Raw genomic sequence first — 22,371 nt, forward strand, 5'->3', positions numbered from 1 at the left:
TTCTCCTATTCTCCTTCATTTCTCTTTCATTTCCCCCTTCTTCTTTTCGGCATCTCTTTCTTCTTTTCTCCCATTTCTTCTTTTCACTTCATCTTCTTACCATGCTCTTTTTATCCACTTCATCCAGTTCCTCCATCACTCTCCCCATGACAGTCGTCGATCTCATCTCCCTGTCTTCTCTCTCTAGTACGACAACACATGATTTATGCCAAACACCAGAAATGTCTCGCTTTCCTGCTCCTGTTTTCTATTGTGTGTAAGGGGTTTTGCTTATCCGAGGTACTTAGTGAGGAATTTTGTTTCAATTTTTTCAAGTTAACTAAAAATTTGTAATTCCCTAATTTTATTATGGTTTTGTAGTTTTTGTTCAATTCAATCTATTTTTATGACTATTTTGCTAATTATCAAATTTCTCATACATTATTCTACTTAAACCACATTTATTTTATCTATTTTGTTAATATTTAGTGATGTTTTTTGTGACAGCCCGTTCTAGATTTTCGAACCGTGGGGTGAAATGACGATTTTGCCCCTAGCATGGTTGTTTCGTTGTGTGGTTGTTTTTGGGATTTTTTGTTGGCAGGTTCTGGGCCACACACACTCCCCCACACCTCCCTCACCCTTTCCCTGCCCTGCACCCCTGTCCCGAGTCCTCTCTCTCCCATTTCTATCCAATACGTACGGACACAATAAAAAACACGCCAAATCTTCACAGATCGAGGAAACAAAGTACATATTCATGCTCGTGAGGTCCATAGAAGTTCAACCATACCCATTTCAGGTAAGGATACCTTCGTTTTCACGTCGAACTCGGGATACCCCGATTTTGTCACTGTTCATGCACACTTTAATTCTTGTGTTTTTGGGAATTTCAAGCTTGTAGGAAGCTTGGTGAGGTCCTTATGAGGCTCGGGGTGGTTCGTTTAAAGGTTTTGGACGTCAGGATCGTGAGTTATAAGCTTGGCCAGAGTTGGTGGTGTTTTCCCGTTGTGATCCCGTGGGTTTTAGTGCTTAAAAGTGGTATGGATTTGTTCCTCTCGTTGTAAGCTTCATATTGGTACCAATTTTGTGAAATTTGGTTGAAAAACGAAGAAGATATGAAGTTTTGAAATTTTCGCGATTTTCCGGCGCCGGCGACGGCGCCGGAGCCTTGCTGGAGAAGAAGACGGAATATTCCATCAGTTTGGACGGAATATTCCTAACGGCGTTAACGGAATCCGTTAAAGTTAACGGAATATTCCTGACGGCGTTAACTGACGCCATCAGTGTGCCAGGCACGTGCCTGCGCGTGGGGGCGCGTGCGACGGTGGAAATTTTTTCTAAAAATATGGGGATGTTCCTGAGGTTGAGTAGATCACGTTGGTGTATTCATGCACCCCATTTGAGCATTGTATGAGAAGTTATTTCTTAGGGTTGGTTATGTGCTTTAAAATTAACGTTTTTATAGTTGTTTCGCATATAGGTGAGACCTATCCGGAGGACGAGCGTGGTCACTCGAGGCAAGGGGGTTACGACCCTTCTACATACTAGTGAGTGGGCTTTTGGTTTTCCGTATATACCTATATACTTATGTTTTTCCCAGAAATTGATTTGAAACATTATACGTTTATATGCCATGCTTATTGTTTGCCATTTATTTACGCATTATTAATCGTATATGTTTATATATGTTTGGTGCTGTGGACGCACATGTAAGTGTCAGGTGAGTTATGATTTATGTTTATGTTCAGTAGTGATTTGAGATGCATAGAGAGCTCATAACCTGCACCCCGGTGTTAGTGCTCCCGCCCAGAGTTGGGCATAGTCCTTCACGTGATGTTCACCTCCCGCACCACACGCTCATCTTGGATCCAAGTTAGGTGCACAGTCCTGTCGTACAGACCACTTTAGGTGGTTCCGATTCGTAGGTGACCCGCGATTAGTCGCCCAGCCTTCACGTGATCGTAGCACTTGAGCGTGTGTGTATATATATATATATATATATATATATATATATATATATGTATGACACCCAGTCCTGTCGAACAGATCACTTTAGGTGGTTCCAACTTTTGTGTAGGTATAGTTAGTGAGATGGAGATTGAGCTCTAGATTCAGCCGTACATGTCACGTTAGGTGACTCCGGCTGACAGCTTACATGGCATTGATTTGACATTCCTGAGCACTTGCATTTATTCGAGGCATTTGGCATGGCATATATTTCCGAGCATGACTTATATATATGTATATTCTACTTTTCTGGGAAGTATACAGGTTTTACGGCGAGGGGTTAGAATCTTGTTTTTTTTAAATGGTTTTTGAAAAGCTTTGTTTTTGCCCACTCACGCTTTTGTTTTGCGCCCCTCCAAGTTCTAGTTGGCTAGCACTTTTGGTGGCTCCCCAGAGGATTTCCCCGGCATATCTGACAGATTATCACCAGTGTAGGACCACCTTCGGGTGTGTTTACGTAGTGTTGTTTCTCCCGGACTGCATTAGGTTTTCGAGCTCTGAACTTTGTTTTTCAAACTTACGCTTGCACATGTATGTTCTTACTTTGTGTAAAGCTGGTTTTTATTTATTCGTACTTTTATTATTATTTTATTAGCTTCCGCACTGTGCACATGGTTATGTCACTTCCACGTGACGACCAACATGCACTGATCTTGGTCGGGGTGTGTCATTTTTGGCATCAATTGCTGTTGAAATTTTGTTAATTCATGTTTTCTCATGTGATGGACTGTTGTTTTGCAGTGAAGAGCACTGAAAGAAGAAGAGGAAAAAAGAAGGGGGGGAGGGGGAAAGGAGAAAGGTAGCACTGACAAAAGAAGGGGAAGAAAAGAAGATAGGAAAAATGAAGAGTCATCATTATGTTTTCTTTATTTTGTTGTATAAACACTTTGTATAATGAAATGTATTACTGAAGAACATTACCAATGGAAGCATTTATGTCAGATATGATTTTTAATTTTTAATTTTTTTTTAAATGAGTATGAGTGTCAGATAAAGGAGCATTTTTGTTTATTTTTTATTTTTAGTAAAAACATAAATTTGGTTTATATACTTTATATTTTTATATTTTTTTATTATGTCGGTTATATGTAACAGCATTGTCTTTTTATCCGACGGGATTTCTCAACAACTAATGTCACCTATAACCGACAGGAGTATTAATGTCATTTGTGTCCGACACTATTTTCTTGGCAAATTAAGAGTCATGTCCAACAACAAAAGCCTTTTCGTGACGCAAGCGATGTTGTTGGTTCTTTTATCTGCCACCACATGAATTTCTGTCCGATTTTTTTGCTAACATTTGACAAAAATAGGCTTTTCTTGTCATTTTTTAAAATGACATTACTAGGTACTTTTGTAGTAGTGCTCACTTCCTTCTCCCCCTTTTTCCCTTGCGTATACCTTCATCTTCAACCCCCATTTCACCTCTCCTTAACCCTTACCAAAAATTAAATCTTCAAGTTGTGGACTCGATTTCAAATGTAGATCTCTACCCCCACTGCCTCCTGCTTTACTGGCATGCCAGAAATTTTGGGCGTAGTGTTCTGCAGTCTCCGTCGTAGTAAGGGTGTTTTACACATCCTATCGGCCCTCTCCACCCCCGTGTTATGTCAACTTAGTTCGTTTCCTGCAGGCGTGGTGGTTGGTGGTACAAATCTAGATGGCTTGGTAGATTGCACAACTTTGAGATCTGATTTTTGTTGTGGATTTTCTCTTTTTTGTTGGGTTTTTTTTTTCCAGTTGTGCTTGACTTTTCGCGGATCCTCCTTCTTTCTGGTTCCTACATGATTGTCATTCCGGTGATTGCTGGCAAGAGTTCGGTGGCGGCAAGCTAGGTTTCTGGGATGATTTTTAGATTTTATTTGTTATTGTCATGTGTTTTCAGTTTCAGGCCTATGTTGTTGTGGAATTGGGCCTCCCACTGTTTGTTTTAGGCCTTTAGTTGGCTTTGTAATTTGTTTTAAGTTAATGAAGTTAAGCTCTTGTCCAAAAAAAAATTAATAATAATAATCATTAGGTATCTATAATTTATATATGAAACCTAGTCCTACTTTTATTGTATCTTTTTAACGTCGAACATTTTCGGACATTTGGTGTTCGTCTTTTACGATTACTAATTTGAGAACCATGGGACCCACATGAGATTTTTGTCCCCTATCCCCTACCCAGTCCGAATTCCCTTTTTGGATTTCCTCATAACTCTCATTTTTTCTTGGCTGCCACGTGGTAACTCCTCTCCCCTTTTTCTTTCTCTTATTCTCTTTTCCTTTCCCCCTCCCCCGGTACACTCTTTTTCAGCTCACACTCTCTCTCCCTCTCGCAGATCTTTCTCAACTCTCTCTTTCCCCAAGGAAACACCCACCGACACTACGCCGGCGTCGACACCCCCCACCATCACCCTTACTCCGTGCTTTCTCTCCCCTTCTCCGTGAAGCGCAGAGCACACCCATCAGAACCCAGCACACCTAACCCTCTCCGCGAGTCCGACGGCTTCAAGCCTATTTTCCGACCACTTCCTGACCACGGTAAGGGACCACGAAGGTACAAATCTATTCCTTTCAGCTCTATCTTCATTATGGTAGGTATATTGTAAGGTAGGGTTATAAATCGGCGTTGACTGAAACTCGGGAGGCTCTGGCCTTCTTCCTTGATGAATCCGAGTCAGCTCGACCCAAACCCGAAAACTCAAGTTCTTTAGCCCAAAGCTTCGGGCCGGGCTTTCAAGCCCAAAACTCCATTTTAACAGAGGCCCTTGGGCTCTGCCCTAGGGCCCAGGCCCAAGCCCAAAACCTAAGTCGCACGTGAGTGGGGTGTGGACTTGCTCGTGGGAGCGTGTGAAGGGCCGCTTGTGCCGGCACATGGAGCCCACGCGCCTCCGCCGGAGGTACTGTGCTTCAACACTGTCGACAACTTTTTCGGCCAACTTTCCGGCAACCCATCTCGGAATGTAAAGGCGCGGGTCCACCGGGGCAACAACCTTACGGTGGCGTATGGGGGTACTCGAGGTTCCCTCTTATGTTTTTCGACGTCCTGATTCCATTTATGACGTCCAATTTCTGAAATTCAATTGTTATGGTAGAGTTTTATTAATTGGACCCTTTATGTGCTTAGGTGCGTTTATTAGCGGTGATTCCGTCCTTCCTATTTCACACGGCTCTTCGACGACGGAGTATATATGAGTGGAACCCTTATAAAATGCATGATTTTACTATTAGAAATGCATACATGAAAAGCATGATTTAATGGTTGCGTTTTATGAAACATTTATGAGTAAATTGGATTTACACTTTATGAGATATCATGTTTTATTGAGAATATTTTGAAATACCATACTTTATCGATTTTCATGTTCTTTGTAGTATATATGATGGATGACTATATACTACGAAGATGTTTTGAGAAATGATGTTTGAGCTACTTAGCTCCAATGAGATATATATATATATATATATATTATGTTTGGAAATATTATGTTCAATGATTTTTGTGCTTATCTAGTGGTCACTGTTCTCTCTACGGGCAATGATACTTATATTGGCTTCGACTGGGCATAGTTTTGTGGCTTCGGCCAGGAGATACTTATATTGGCTTTGACCGGGCGTAGGTTGGTGGCTTCAACTAGGAGATACTTATATTGGCTTCGGTCGTGCATAGGTTGGTGGCTTCAGCTGTAAGATATTGATATATAATACCACTATTAAGCACATTATATGATATATATATTTTATGAAAGGTTTTATGGCATGTTAGGGTTTTCGAAAAACCTATTACTTATTATGCTATATGAGTTTCCATAAACTTTGGGCGTTAATATGTTGTTGAATAACTATGTTAGTACTACTTATATATTAACTTGGTCTACTCATGTTTGTTTTGTGCCCCTTCAGGACATAGGAACGAGGCATATGATCCAAGCTACAAGGCATTCCCTTACCAGTCCTCTCTGCCTTTGACATCACTAGTAATAACACTTTCTGTTACACCTTCCGCTTGTTTTCTGAATTAGATGTATGCTCTGAGCATGTCATGCATTATCACTATCATTTTTATTGACGGTTGAATATTATTATATTATTTTGGGTAAGGTTTGTATATGAAAATTTCGTTGTGTAGTTAGCAAGTAATTTATATGCACATTTCACATGTTCTCAGCATATACATTCATAAAATGGCTTGAGTTACCCTCGGGTGTCGACCAACACGTGGCCATCCCGCTGTCCCCCGAACATTGGGATTGAGGCATGTCATATTAGTATCAGAGCTTACTGAGGACTTCATTCTTCCATTTGGTAATCATAAGCTTTCTTGTGGCCATAATCTTTCGTTCTTCTAAATTTTGTTTTGCCTCTTATCAGAATTATGGATCCTACTGGTGGGAATGTGCCTTGGCGACCTCGTTCTGGTCTAATGGGAGGAATTCAATAGTTGACCTCCGTACTACGAAATGCTTTTCCTGGTAGTAACATGCCGAGTTGTACTTATATGGAGATTGCTCGTAGCCACAACATTACAAAGCTTAATGTAGTTGAAGCCTGTGAAGTGGCTGAGGATTGGCTAGAAAAGAAGAAGCACACCTCCGAGAGTATAAGATGTCTAGGGTCTGAATGGGTGAATACCGCTGGTTACTTCTTTCAAGGGAACGCAAGATATTGGTGGAAGTTAGTGATGAGCTATCGCCCATGTAATTCTTTGATAACTTGGACTACATTCAGGAAACTTATCAGAGCACACTTTTTGAGCCCCGGTTATCAGTTGAGGATGAGACAGGGGTTCCTAGAGTTTCACCAGGGCAATTTAAGTATTACAAAGTTTAATAGCATTTTTCAGTGTTTGTCGAGACACCATGAGGGAACTTATAGGAACCCTCGGGAGATGATGATTCAGCTACAAAACAGACTTAACTAGAATCAGCCTCGAAACCAGAATCAACCTCGAAATCAGAATCAGCGGGATCGTGGATTTTGATCGTGAAGCATGAGGGAGACTTCTACTTCTTCTAATTCCTTCGGCCCTAGACACTCCCAGTCGTTCAAATGACATGGTTAGGGTTCAGGATCATCTAGTGAGGGCTCAGGCAGTGAGTCGGCTAAGCAATCTTTCACCCACTTCAATCCAGCAATCGTGGCTTGTGCGCGTTGTGGTTTGTGCCATTAGGGGAATTGTACTGTGGTTACAACCAAGTGTCACAGGTGTGGTGGCACTAGGCAATATGTCCATGATTGTCTTTCGGCACCACCATCAAAGAGTTATGCTTCTGGTTTAGGTTATGGTAAGGGTAATAACTCGAGTACTTCGAATTACGGTGGGGGAAATTATTCGACTACTCAGAGTTATCGTGGGAGTAGCAATTTGAGTACTCAGGTTTCTGCTCGAAGACAACCGCAGTCTTCTCGTGCAGCTTCAGGCAGTTATACTCAGGCGAACTAAGTATGCCACAACAGCCAGGGCTCTAGGACTTGTGGGGGGCCGTAACAGTGGTTTGGAACTTTAGGCTTATGGGCGTATCAACGCCATGACTCAGCAAGAAGCAGAGCAGAACCCCATAGTTATTACTGGTACGTTACGTATTTGTGGTAATTGGGCTCATGTTCTGATTGATTCAGGTGCTACTTATTCTTTCATATCTCCACAATTTGCACGGGTTGTTAACCCGCAACCTACATCACTCGGTTTTGATATGTTCATACAATTGCCATCGGGAGATCTATTATATGCATAGTGGGAGTTTAAGGATTGCCCAGTTATTGTTGAAGAGGAACTTATGGAGGCCAATTTGATTTTCTTCAACCTTGTGGTGTTCGATGTCATTTTGGGAATGGATTGGCTATCTAGGTACAATGCTTATGTCGGATGTAGAAAGAAACTGGTGAGCAATGGATCCTTCAAAATAATATTATTTCTACCATTCGGACAACTAAATTATTATAGAAGGGCTGTGTGGGATTCTTAGTTCACATGGTCACACAGGGTGAGCCTTCTCTGTGTGCTGGAGATGAGCCAGTGGTGAATGAATTCACCGATGTATTTTTGGAGGATTTGCCAGGGTTACCACCTATGAGGGAAATCGAATTCACCATTGATTTATTTCCAGGTACCGACCTGATTTCCTTGGCACCATACCGAATGTCACTGACTTAGTTAAGGGAATTGAAGATTTAACTTCAGGAGCTTGTGGACAAAGGTTATATCCAACCCAGCATGTCTCCCTAGGGCACTTCTGTATTATTTGTGAGAAAGAATGATAGGTCGATGAGACTTTGCATCAATTACAGGCAACTGAATCGAGTGATAGTGAAGAACTGTTATCCCTTACCTCGGATTGATGATATGTTTGACCAACTGAGGGGTCCCCAGGTGTTCTTTAAGATCAATCTTCGTTCGGGTTACCACCAACTACTGATTCGAAATGAAGATGTATCGAAGACTACTTTTCGTACTAGGTATGGACACTATGAGTTCTGTGTCATGCCTTTTGGGTTAACCAATGCATCCACAACTTTCATGGATTTGATGAATAGAGTTTTCAGACCGTATCTTGATCGGTTTGTGATTCTATTCGTTGATGAAATCCTGATCCACTCCAAGAGTAATGCTAAGCACATGAAACATTTTAAGTTGGTGTTGGAGAGGTTGAAGAGACATCAGCTGTATGCGAAATTCAGTAAGTGTCAGTTTTGGCTAAACCAGATTAGTTTCCTTGGGCATGTGGTTTCCACTAAGGGAATTAGTATGTACCCTCAGAAGATTTCGGCAGTGTTTACGTGGGAGCAACCGAGGAATGTTACTAAAGTGAAGAGCTTTCTGGGGCTAGTTAGCTATTACTGACGTTTTGTGCAGGACTTCTCAGTGATTGCCCTGTCTATTACTAAATTGACCTTTAAGGGGGTCAAATTCAATTGGGATGAGAATTGTGAACGGAGTTTTCAGGAGCTTAAATACCGTCTTACTCATGCTCCCGTCCTTTCTCTTTCGAACTGTGACGGTGAGTTTAAGATCTACAGTGATGCATCCTTGTCGGGATTGGGTTATGTTCTGATACAGCATAGGAAAGTCATCGCTTATACTTCCAAACAGCTCAAAAGTCATGAGAGAAACTACCCCACTTATGATCTGGAGCTCGGAGCAGTGGTCTTTGCTCTAAAAATCTAGCGACATTACTTGTACATTGAGAAGTGTCGCATCTTTACTGATCACAAAAGTCTGAAATATGTCTTCATCTAGAAGAAGTTGAATGTGAGGCAGAGAAGGTGGATGGAACTCATTAGTGACTACGATTGGACTATTGAGTATCATTATGGTCACGCTAACGTCGTAGCGGACACACTTAGCCAGAAATCCTATGGACAACTTGCCTCCTTTCGAGCTATCCATGTTCTGCTACTGTTTTCTCTTCGAGAGACTGGCGTTGCCATGACACCAGATTCACAGGGAGCATTGTTGGCACATTTCCATATTAGGCATGTTTTGGTGGATTTGGTTTGGGAAGCTCAAGAGCTTAACTAACAGTGTGCAGACCTGAAGGAATAGGCGGAATGGTTCTAGGCGAGATTTGAAAATCCGGAGAGATGGAGCCTTGGTGATTGGAAATAGGTTGTTTGTGCCTAAGGACAATGAAGTGGTGAAGAAGGAAATTCTTGATGAAGCTCACATCTAGGCGTATGCCATGCATCCGGGGAGTACCAAATTGTATCACACTATCCGTCCATTCTACTACTGGTATGAGATGAAAATGGATGTGGCGGAGTATGTGAAAAGATGTATTATTTGCCAACAGGTGAAGGTGGACAGACAGAGACATAAAGAGCTAATGCAGAATCTCTCTATACCAGTGTGGAAGTAGGAAGACATCACCATGGATTTCGGGTATGGTTTGTTGAGCACACAGTCGGGGTTTGATGGCATTTGGGTGATTGTGGATCCACTTACCATGACTGCTTATTTCTTGCTTGTTCGACAGACTTACACACTGGAGAAGTTGGCACAGTTGTTCATCGATAATATTGTTAAACTTCGTGGCGTACCCGTCACCATTGTTTTGGACAGAGATCCAAGATTCACCTCCAAATTTTAGAGAGCATTCAATGATGCCAAGAATACTTAGCTATTGTACAACATTGCCTATCATCCACAGATCGATGGTCAATCTGAGATGACGATTTAGACTTTGGAGGACATGTTGAGAATGTCTGTTCTCTAGTGGAAAGGTAGTTAGGATAACTATTTGCCATTGATCGAGTTTTCTTACAACAATAGCTACCACTCCAGTATTGGCATGGCACCATTTGAGGCACTATATAGGAAGGCATGTCGGACATCATTGTGTTGGACTAAGGTTGGTGAGCGGGTGTTAGTAGGGCCAGAAATTGTCGACATAACTAATACTAACATTCGGTTGATAAAGAGGGACCTGAAGGCAGCACAAGATCAATAGAAAAACATTGCGGACCGACATTCCAGGGATCGTGAGTATAAGATTGGTGATTTTATTTTTCCAAAGTTGTCGCCTTGGAAGGGTGTGGTTTGTTTTAGTAAGCGAGAAAAGTTGAGTCCTCGATAGGTTGGCCCTTACCGAATCACAGAGAAAATTAGTGCGGTCGCTTATAGATTGGAGCTACCACCATAGTTATCGCAGATTCACGACGTATTTCATGTTTCCATGCTTCGGAAGTATGTACCAGATCCCTTTCACATTATTCAGCCGGAACCGTTAGAAGGGAGTCAGGACACGAGTTACATTAAGGAACTAGTGACGATCATTGACCGACATGATAAAACTCTGAGGAACAAAGTCATTCTATTAGTAAAAGTGTTGTGGAGAAATTATGTAGTCGAAGAAACGACGTGGGAAACAAAGGAACTGATGAGGAGTCAGTATCCGTACTTATTTATTTAAGATTGTAAATTCGGGGACGAAATTCTTTTAAGGGGGTAGATTATGAAACCCCATCCCACTTTTATTGTATCTTTTTAACGTCGAACATTTTTGGACATTTGGTGTTCGTCTTTTACGATTATTAATTTCTGAACCATGGGATCCACATGGGATTTTTGTCCCCTATCCCCTACCTAATCCGGATTCCCTTTTTGAATTTCCTCCTAACTCTCATTCTCTCTTTTGCTGCCATGTGGGAACTCCCCATTTTCTTTCTCTCATTATCTTCACCCCCCCCCGAGTACACTCTTTCTTAGCTCACACTCTCTTTCCTTCTGACAGATCTCTCTCTCAACTCTCTTTTTCCCTGATGACGCACCAACCCACACCACTCTAGCGATGACACCTCCTACCATCACCCTTACTTCGTGCTTTCTTTCTCCTCTTCTCCATAAAGTTAGAGCACACCCAACCCTTTCCACGAGTCTGACGGTTTCAAGCTTATTTTTCGGCCACAGTGAGGAACCACGAAGGTACGAATCTATTCCTCTCATCTTTATCTTTATTGTGGTAGGTAGATCGTAGGGTAGGGTTGTGAATCGACGTTGACCAAAGCTCGAGATGCTCCGGCCTTCTTCCTTGAAGAAATCGGGTCAGCTCGACCAAAACCCAAAAACCTAGGTCTGCTAGCCCAAAACTTTATGCTAGGCTTTCAAGCCCAAAACCCCATTTTAATCGAGACCCTTGGGCCATGAAAACTTGGGCTTTCGACCTGTTGAACCTCATGACCCCAAGCCCAAGCCTAGAACCCCAGGCCCAAGCCCAAACCTAGTTGAAGCCTAGAACCTAGGCCACGCAAGCGCGCGTTAAGGGCCGTATGTGCTTGCGCTTGGAGCACACGCGCATCCACCGTTGTCCACGGCAGCATCGTCAACTTTTTCGACCAACTTTCCAGCGACCCATCTAGACGCGTGGCTGCCGAGGCCGCCACCTTACGGTGGCATGTGGGGGTACTCGTGCTTTTCCCTTACTACGTCCTAAATCTGTTTATTATGTCCGTTTTCTGAAATTCAATCGTTATGGTAGAGTTTTATTAATTGGACCCTTTATGTGCTTAGGTGCGTTTATTAGCGGCGATTTCGTCATTCCGATTTTGCACGTCTCTTTGATGACGGAATATCTATGAGTGGATCCTGTCTAAAATGCATGATTTTACTATTAGAAATGCATACATGAAAAGCTGATTTAATGTTTACGTTTATAAAACGTTTATGGGTAAATTGGATTTACACTTTATGAGATATCATGCTTTACTAAGACTATTTTGGAATACCATACTTTATCAATTTTCATGTTCTTTGTAGTATATATGATGGATGACTATATACTACAAATATGTTTTTAGATATGATGTTTGAGCTACTGAGTTCTGATGAGATATATATATATATATATATATATATATATTATGTTTGGAAATATTATGTTCAATGATTTTTGTGCTTATCAAGTGGTCATTGTTCTACCTACGGGTGATGATACTTATATTGGCTTTGGCCGGGTGTAGGTTGGTGGCTTAGGCCGAGAGATAAGTTGGCTTTGGTTGGGCGTAGGCTGGTGGTTTCGGTCGTAAGATATTGATATACGATACCACTATTAAGCACATTATGTGATATATGTTTTATGAAAGGTTTTATGGCATGTTAGGGTTTTCGAAAAACCTATTACTTAGTATGCTATATGAGTTTCCATAAACTTTAGGGGTTAGTATATTGTTGAATAACTATGTTAGTACTACATATATATCAACTTGGTCCACTCATGTTTGTTTTTGCGCCCCCTCAGGACATAGGAGCGAGGCATACGATCCAAGCTACGAGGCATTCCCCTACCAATGATATTGTGTCTTCCTCTCTACCTTTGACATGACTTGTAATAGCACTTTCTGTTACACCGTCTGCTTGTTTTCTGGATTAGAAGTATGCTCTGAATATGTCATGCATTATCACTATCATTTTTATTAACGGCTGAATATTATTATATTATTTTGGGTAAGGTTTGTATATGAAAATTTCGTTTTGTAGTTAGCGCGCAATTTATATGCATATTTCACATGTTCTCGGCATATGGATTCATAAAATGGCTTGCGTCACCCTCGGGTGTTGGCTAGCACGCGGCCATCCCGCTGTCCCCCGGACATCGGGATCGGGGTGTGTCATTATCACAATAGAAAAATTCATTACTATCTTGTGGATGTTGTCAAAAGACAGAAGGTTCATGTGGGAATGTCAAATTTAGAAATTTTATCTACTGGACGGATATATACTGACACATGTGTTACGATTCTCACTTGTCAAATTCATGTCGAATAATACTTAGTTATGGAAACTACTACTCAATCTTTGTTGCCGATTTTATAAAGGTACATACTTATAATCACAATCAATTATATTATATTATTTTGTAAAAGAAAAATTTTAACTAAACTCGTTTAGTGAATCAACTATAGCAAATAGATCAACGATTCGTTTAGTAAATCAACTGCAGTATTTTGTATGAGAAAAATGAACTTGAAATTAAAAAAAAAAGTCATTTATAAATTGACATGTACCAATTCCCTTGTTTGGATTCATAAAACATAAAGATTTAGAATTTTCGCGAGGAAAAAATTTGGAATTTGGAACCTGCAATTGCCAAGTGAATAGTTTTATTTCCAAATTTTTATGGGTAAGAGGGAAAAAACAATAATATAATAAAAAAAATCAACATTTAGTGACCATCACATGACATGTCACAACCGCCACCACCACCCACCATCATCATGACCATCACAACTATTGCCACCATTGCCCACCACCCACCATCATCACCACCGTCTCCTCCACCATCTCTGCCAACATTACTGTCACATTTCCTAACTACTATCTTTCATATATTAATGATTCTAGACACTCATCAAATTTCGTACTTAAATTATATTATTTTTTTAAGTTAACCAAAAAAGAAATTCACAAATTCTAACAAAATTTTGTTGTTTCAATTTTTATTATTTTAGAATTCCTTTTACTTTTAAATTATGTTTGTAATGTGATTTACAAATTTTGATTATAAGAAACGAACTTTGGCACATTGACATCAAGAATTTTGAGTGCAAAATTTTCCATTTGTAATCCATGCTAGGGCTGGGTTCAAAAAACCGAATACCCTAAAAAAAAGGGATCGAAACCAAAAAACTGAAAAGCGAAAATAAACTTACCGAAAAAAGGAAAATCAGTCGAACCAAATTCCTTTACACTTAAAATGATACCGTTTTATTTTAGTATTTAAACCTAAGTCCAAGTATCTAAAGTGAACTTAGGAGGGAACTTAACTAATGATCAAACCTAATAAATTGCTCACAAATCCCATCTTTTAAAACCTCCCAAAAGCTCAAAGAACCCACATGCAGTAATGGTAACAACAACTAAGCCACTGGAAACTTTCCCAACAACAAAGACATGGCTATAGTGATGGATTCTAAGTAGAGAATGTGCTGATCAGAAGTGTTTGAAATATTCTCCACAACTTAAACCACCAAAAGAGAAGAAACATTTCTGGACTAGTTCAAAACATCCAATGTTGTAACAAAGCTGCAACTCTAAACATAGACTATGAAATGACCTAATTGTCCATTGTCATTGTTGTTATACATCTAGTGGCGGAGCTACGAATTTAAGACAATGGAGTCAAAAAATAGCTTTCAAAAAGCGATCATACTTTCATTTATAATTGTCCACGACGTGTTCTCATATTTTAGAAACGTTGTATTACAACATCATTATCAATAGAATCAAATACCACTTTATCAATGTACACAACCAAACTATCATACAACCGTTGATCAATCATCCTATTACGATGTGGATTCTTCGCAATTTTCATCACCAAAAAAGCTCTTTCAACTGAAGCAGTCGCAACAAGTAAAATCAATGCTAATTCACTAGCAAGTACGCCAAGGGATAATGTCTATCCCTCTTTGTCTCCACCAACTTTTGTGCAAGGCTACTAATTCCTTTGAACGCAAAAAATTCATTATTTGCATATCAAAAATATAATTCTTCAGTTCATCTTCAAGAAGTGTGAGCTCCATATCAAAAAAATCTTTTGGATAAAATTGAGCATGACGAACTAACTTTTCAATGTCAAAAGTTGAGAATGAGTTATCTGGGCTTAAGCATGCAACACAAAGAAACAACTATGTACTTGCCTCATTAAAACGATTGTTCAACTCTTGAAGTTGCTTATCAATAACATCAATAAAGGGATCAACATGGTAGTGATGAAGGTTTGTCAAATTTTCAACTCTACGCTGTGACCTCCCTCTAGCTACAAAGATATCATTCATATCAGGAATATCAATATCATGCTTGCCACAAAAAGAAGAAACTTTATCAAGCCGAGCATCCCATCCATTATCCCTAATTGCTTGTAGTTGTTGCTTACATGATTTGACTAAAGCCATAGCCCTTTTTTTACTAGATCAAGATCTTTCTTTTGCAATGCATGTGACAACACATTTGTGATTCCCAATATTTCTTTCATCAGAAATAGACTAGAGACAAAATCAAAAGATTGCAAAAGATTCAACAAAATATCCCCTTCACCTCTTTGAGCAAGACTTACACCATCATCTACAATCATCTCAAGCATTTCAATTACAGAAGAGAACATTTTAATCAAGTTTACCAAGGTACCATAGTGTGAACCCCAACGTGTATCACTTGCACGTTTAAGACTAGTTTCTTGGTTCAAGCCTTACCTACTTGGAAGCTCATAATTTTGAATAGCTTCCATTACTTTGGCTTGTTGTCTTTCTCTAATCATGTCTCGACGTTTACATGATGCTCCGACAATAGTAACAACGCTATTAACCAAGTAGAAAAAAAGCCAATTTGAATATGATTTTTTGTCATGGCTACAAGAACAAGTTGAAGTTGATATGCAAAGCAATGAATATAAAATGCACTTTCAATTTCTTTCAAAATAAGTGTCTTAAGACCATTAAACTCACCTTGCATATTGCTAGCCCCATCATAACCTTGTCCACGCAATCTAGATATGTTTAATTCATTTATAGAGAATAACTGATCAATTGCCTCTTTAAGTGAAAAAGCAGTGGTATTAGGAACAAACTTTATGCTCATAAATCTTTCAACTACTTGTCCATTGGTATTCACATAGCAAAGTACAACTACCATTTGCTTATTGATTGATATATCACGCAATTCATCAACCAAAACAGAAAAGAAAGCATCATCACCAATATCAAACATCATAACATTGGTGGTTTCACATGCTGCTACATACACAATATCCTTTTGAATATCAGGTGATGTTAACTTGAGATTTTAAGAAGCATTTTTAAACACCACATCTTTAATACCCACATTATGATTTGCAAGAAACTTCAAAAGCTTAAGAAAATCCTTATTGCTTGAATCTTCACTTTTATCATGACCACGAAAAGCAAGACCTTGTCATAATAAAAAGCGATTGCAATCAAGTGATGCATTCAAACGAGTGCGATAATCAATACGTGCTTGATCCGACTACTTGTGGACAATTGTTTGACTATGTTGATTCTGATTCATTAAAGCTTCACAATGAAGTAAAGCTTGGTTGTGAGCACTATAAGGGCCTCCAACATGAACTCGAAGTCAACATTTTTTCTTCAAATTTTGAAAACCTTTGCTAGTAAAATTGTCATTAACTGCTTGGTCTAGAATCTCTAGCTTGAAGAGATAACAACTTCGACAGAAAATAGTATTTTTTATATGCTATACTTCAACCAAGTAGGAAAGTCATCAAACCTTTTTGGATTGAAACAGCGTTGTACTCCTACAAATGACGTATATGGAAATTGATGGGTTCGAGGTTGAACCAATTCCCTTTGTGAAAAAGCTCTTCGGACTTGATTTGGATCTGATATCCGAAGTCAAAGCCCAGGATCTCCTGGAAGATTTGCCAATATATCATTTTCATTTGAGCTTTCAGGAATATTCATTGTAAAGGGTAAGAGGCTATCTTCGGTTGATTTTCTCTTAACCTCTCCATAACTATTTTAAATAATACCATAAAGAGTCAACAACATAATATAAATTTGATCAAATTAACAATAATTGACTCAATCAAACTATAAGCAATAAAACACACTATTCAGCAATTTTTGTCTTCAGTGATTGAGGCTTGGCTAATGGAATTAACTAATGAAAAATTATGTCCAATGCCTAATAAAATTTGGAATTAACTAATGAAAAATCAGGAATTATATAATTAACTAATGGAATTTGGAATAAACAAATCATGAGCATATTTGCATATGCACTAAAAGAATATATAATTTGACTAAATTATACTACATTCAAGAACTTTTTTCATGCCCGATGTTATAAATGGATACAAGGATGACACTTTGCCCTTCTCAGACCTAATTCTAAAATGGAATAACTCTCAGACCTAATCCTTATTTTATTCATAACTAAAATTGAATGAAACCCTAAAAACCACAATAAATTTAAGATAACAAAATTGTCAACGATTCGAAATTTGGAGTGGAGGGTACTTGATTAAACTTGACGAATACAAAAACTTGAAATTTGAATGGATATGATGCCAATTGTATGGTGGAGTCATGCGCACATAGAGAAAGCTTCAAATGTGTTGTGGTAGAGCAGCTATTCAATGTTAAAATTAAAAAGTCAATCATGATACTATTCGTTTTACTTTTTATTTTATTAAAATTAAAAGTTTTCAAACTTTTTTTATTAATTTTTCTAAAAGAAAAACCCAAAAGAAAACCAAATCGAACCAATGAAACTGTATTCGTACGTAATCCATTAAACTTTCTGGCCACGTGTCAAGACCATAAAATTCAACTCCCCTAAGAATGAGCAACAAACGACACGTACCAACTTCAGCAGACTACCTCCGGACTCCGAAACCGCACCTTCACTGTTCCCCGCCTACCGAAAGGGCGAAAACCAACCCCATCTCTTCCAGCTCCACCATTTCCAAAGTTCCCCCACTATTAATCCAAAATTAAATTAAAAAATATACTAGAAAATGGCTTCTCATGACGGCAAAGACGACGTTCTGCTTCGCCGTCGTCCAATTCTTCTGCTATCACTTCAACAGAACCCAAGGCGCAATGTCTTATTTCTCTTCAATCGGAGTGGAGGAGCTCAGTGGTTCTGTAGCAGAACCGAGTCAGCTCGGACCGAGTTCGGCTCAGAAAACGCGTACGAGGTCCTAGGTGTTTCCGAAACCAGCTCATTTGCCGAAATCAAAGTGTCTTTCCACAAATTGGCGAAGCAAACTCACCCGGACCTCGCCGAGTCGAAGACCGATTCCGATGCTTCTCGCCGATTCGTGCAAATCCTCGCCGCCTATGAGGTTTGTATCTTCGCTGCTCCAATTCTCTGAGCTTAATTATACAAATAATCGCATTGTTATTGCAATTAAATTTTGGATTAATTATCACATATAGGAAGTAAGGTTTGGTAGTTTTGCATTCAAAAGAAAGAAGTCAGTCTTAAATTCTGAAATTGGATTACTGAAAAATGGGTGGATTATTGCAATTAAATCAAACAAAATCCCAAACTAACATGACATAATAAAGGAATTTAGATAGTAGTTGAATCATAAACATGGCGATATCCGCAGTCGAATTGAAATGCTGGCTATTTGGAAGTTCCCTAAAGGAACAAATCATCTTACAGGACTACAGAATCGGCTTGTAATAAAGGAAATTCGAATATGTCGAAAACTTAGTAGACATTGATGCCCACAAAGAAACTCAAAATCGAACTCTATCCCACAAAAATCCACCTCCTCACATCTGGCCGAAAAGTTCCTGTTATTCTTCTTAAGACCGTAAAAACTTGCTATATTCTTCTCTCCCCCAAGAGCAAATGTTCAGGAACGGATAAAGATTAAAGTATCCAAATTAAACTTGCTTTCATAAACAGCTTGTGCTGTAGTCTTAAAGCAAGGGAATACTGAAGGAAAATATAGTGAATACTCTTAGCTTGCTCCATACAAGCATTACGTGTTCTTCTTTGAATTAGATTGCAGGGTATTTACCCTTCTATGAACAATAATCCAGAAAGGAATTTATAAATTACCAGGAAAATACAGGTATTCTAATCTGACTGTATAACTGATTAACTGGTAATGGATTGCAGATTCTTTCGGATTGCGAAAAGAGGGCCCATTACGACATGGACCTGTTATCTCAGAGAAAGCTTGTGCAGAAACATTCTGAGCATGTCATGACATTCAGCATGTATAAGGGTCATCTAAGTACATATAAGAAGATGGAAGTTGTTGAATGGTTGAAGTGGTATAGACTAGCTATAAATGATGTTTTGTCAGAGAGGAGGGTGGTGGTTGGTACAGGTTATTTTGATGTTCTTGAGAGAGATTTCTATTCAGCCATACATGCGGCTTACTATGGCCCTCTGATAGAGTCTATGGAGCTTCTTCCGGACTGCTTCGAAGCTGAAGAGAGGTCTGTGTATGAAACTCCAGAGGTGCTGCATTTGGTTTCAGGGCGTGATCTTTTTGGGATGGTCCGTCTGGGCAATAAAATTCCAGAATTGTCATATTACAACAATATGAAATTGAATTATTCCACATCTGCAGGTTTGGGAATTTGTCATTCTGTTGAGGACTCTAGCATCAGCAAGAACTCTGGTGGTGTTGATGATGTTGGAAACGCAAATACAGAAACTTGGGATATCAAAAATGACCCATCAGATGCATATAAAGATTTAGAATTGCATCTATGTGGAATGGTGGTTGCTACAGCCACCAGAGTCCCTCCAAAAAACAATTGTGATGGGAAACAGAATCAAGAGTCTGATCGCATTCATGTTTTTCTCAGCTGTAATGAAAATCCTGTGCATACCAACAAAGGGTTTTCTCAAGATTCATTTTTAGGTGGTGCCATTGGATCAAGGATTCTGTTGGGTACAATAACAGGATTAGGGACTAGCTCAGAGGAAGGGTCCTGCTTTGTCTACAATAGCAGTGGTTTGAAAACCCATGTGATTATGAAGCATAGAACATTGCTGGTTCGTAAACCTGGTTTCTTCGAGTTATTTTGCTCTGTCTTTCATCCTTATTGATAAAATTTCTTCTTAAAGTTAATGTATATATTTTTCAATATTACACTTTCTAATTTTCCATACTTGATTAGAGGGTGATTCTGCAGATTTCAGATCCTGCATGATTTAAGAAGTTTCTAATATATTCTAGTGGTGCATAATCTAAGATGTACATGCACCAAGTCATTAACATATGGTTGCCAATGGTTCTTTAACCTAAAATGGGTTTCGTTGTATTGATGATTAACCTTTTTCTACTGGGTAAGGCATACTGGGAATCTTTTCCTTTAAGACATTTCATTTTGCCTGAATGCATAGTATATTCCAACATGAACAGATTTTGATTCAACAGGGCTTCTTTTTGTACATACGTATGTCGTTGCATGAAGCATCTTGTTAAGAACCTTTATTGCTCACCATATATGCCTGCCTGGTATTAGTTATTGTTATATATCTATTTATGATTGTAATTATATCTGGATAAGAGGTGCTTATAATATATATTATATATAGACTATATTGTTGGATTAGTATTATTCATGTATTTATTTTTGTAATTTTTACAGGTGAAACACTTGTATTGGTATGAATTGGGAGAAAATGTTTCTGTTTGTGAGTGCAGATGCAGTAGAGCTCGGTTGCCACCAAGCAAGTAAGCTATGACATCTGTATGAAAGAACATTCTGATACTTTATTTTTAAGTAAATGTGCCTCCATATTTTTTCTTTCTTGCAAGAATTTGATATGGTTTTGTCATGCGCAATTTTATTGTTTGTTCATTGTCATAGTCAAGGACATGAACAAAGTTATAAATCTACTTCTGTGTTCTCCAGTGAGTCTGTTTTACATATCAACCCAACAATTTATTGGTAAAATTATCATTTTAGTCCTATGTATGTCATGTGAGATGAGTCCAGCATATCAATAAATTGTTTTCTTAACTTGTATGAACAGATTTTGGCTGTTTGAGCCTCGCTGTGGCATGCATGACATAGGCGGTTGGTATATTGAAACATTTGGTAGAGATAAGAAAGGCCGCATGTTGCCATCTCAACGATATTGGGATGGCTTTGATGCTGGAAAACAATTTGAAAAGTAAGTAATGTCATGTGCTTTGGATCTTGAACTCTATTTCATAATTCACAGTTTTTCTTAAATCTAGTGTATAACTAATTTACTAAACAGAATAGGGATTGATGCTCAACTTGTATGTATTGAAGCAGGTCAACTTATACTTTAAATTTAGTGCAAGGTGAAATTTAAGCATTTATTTTCTAATTTGTGAATGGTTATTTTTTTATTTTTTTATGTTGGCGTGTGTCTAGTAAAAAAGCCACCATTCTGAACAATGCTGTTGTCTTTCATTTTTATAATTGAATTTGTTCAAGGGGATCGTTAGGATATTATCCCTCCATTAGTTCATCATGACTTTACTTGGTCTTCTCATACATTTAGAAATGCACTTACCATCCTCTTGTGGTGTGTGTAGGAGACTCCATCCTGCGATGTATCTTCTTGCTCTTGCATATAGAACTTTAGATCTTGAAGATGCACAAAGAAGGAAAAATACATTCAGGGATGTCGTTGACAGACGACTTTTTAAAATTCTCAATTGGTGCAAAAGACTTATTTAGGAGGTATACTAGTCGGGGAATTACGCTTGTGTGTTCCTCCAAGTATTCAACAGTGCTTTGCTCTAATCTGGCGTCAGAAAGCTTAGACTGCAGCAATAAGTACAAAATCGATGGTTCTATATCCTGCTATCAGTTTTTACCATGAACATATATTGAAGGCCGTTTGTCTTGACTTTGCAGAGCTTGTCTGGGAGGGATACCGTTTGAGCTTAACTTATATTATGATATGGCATAGCTATTTGTATCCATGATCACAAATGGCTCTTGGCATATTGTTGAAGGCTACAGCTCATAACCAGTGCTAGAAAGTTGTTTGCAGGGGATACTGTTTATGGACTTACACAGTTACACTAACTTGGTTGATCTATCTTTGGGGGTGGAATGCTTGAGTTCTGACATCGGAGGCTCTGCTTCTTATTTCTCAAAAATGCCACTGGTCAAGGTTGTTTGGACGCCAAGTATGACTGGCACTTATTTTCCAGATATCATTTCTAGTTGTTTCCACAGCTGTTGTTCTGATTCCTGAAGCTGTTCTCAAGAATTCTTGTCTTAGGCGAGAAGAGCATGCATTAGATACATCTCAACTTCGTGAGTCCAGTGACTGAAGAGTTATGGTATTTAATGTGCCTCACATAGCAAATGATATATATAATACATTTTTCTTTTTTTTGTTCCCTGTTCTTTGGTTTATCATGGATATTTACCATGACAACTGCCGCTTATTTGGAAA

The 22,371-nt window shown here is 38.9% G+C and overlaps 1 protein-coding gene and 1 long non-coding RNA gene across 9 annotated transcripts; both read left to right on the forward strand.

Annotated features, from left to right (window-relative positions):
• LOC125471169 lies at positions 1-1,521 on the forward strand. Its single transcript, XR_007253448.1, has 3 exons — positions 1-781; positions 877-1,020; positions 1,463-1,521. It is a non-coding gene; the product is annotated as an uncharacterized LOC125471169 (long non-coding RNA).
• A 16,272-nt stretch (positions 1,522-17,793) lies between these two features.
• Positions 17,794-22,310, forward strand: LOC103928710. Of its 8 annotated transcripts, none has more exons than XM_009337788.2 (6): positions 17,794-18,292; positions 19,084-19,974; positions 20,574-20,659; positions 20,962-21,102; positions 21,497-21,644; positions 21,822-22,310. In XM_009337788.2, the coding sequence occupies exons 1-5, from the start codon at positions 17,963-17,965 to the stop codon at positions 21,639-21,641; spliced, it is 1,593 nt and encodes a 530-aa protein (XP_009336063.2). In that variant the 5' UTR covers positions 17,794-17,962; the 3' UTR covers positions 21,642-21,644; positions 21,822-22,310. The 8 variants fall into 8 exon arrangements, 7 of the variants coding, with proteins under 7 accessions (XP_009336063.2, XP_048427277.1, XP_048427279.1 ...); XR_664383.2 differs by having other exon boundaries at positions 17,795-18,292; positions 21,497-21,740; XM_048571320.1 differs by lacking the exon at positions 21,497-21,644.
• The last annotated feature ends 61 nt before the right edge of the window (positions 22,311-22,371 follow it).

This window comes from the organism of the source record quoted next, unplaced genomic scaffold, assembly GCF_019419815.1.
Source record: "Pyrus x bretschneideri cultivar Hongxiangsu unplaced genomic scaffold, Pyrus_bretschneideri_v1 Contig59, whole genome shotgun sequence".
NCBI lineage: Eukaryota > Viridiplantae > Streptophyta > Magnoliopsida > Rosales > Rosaceae > Pyrus > Pyrus x bretschneideri.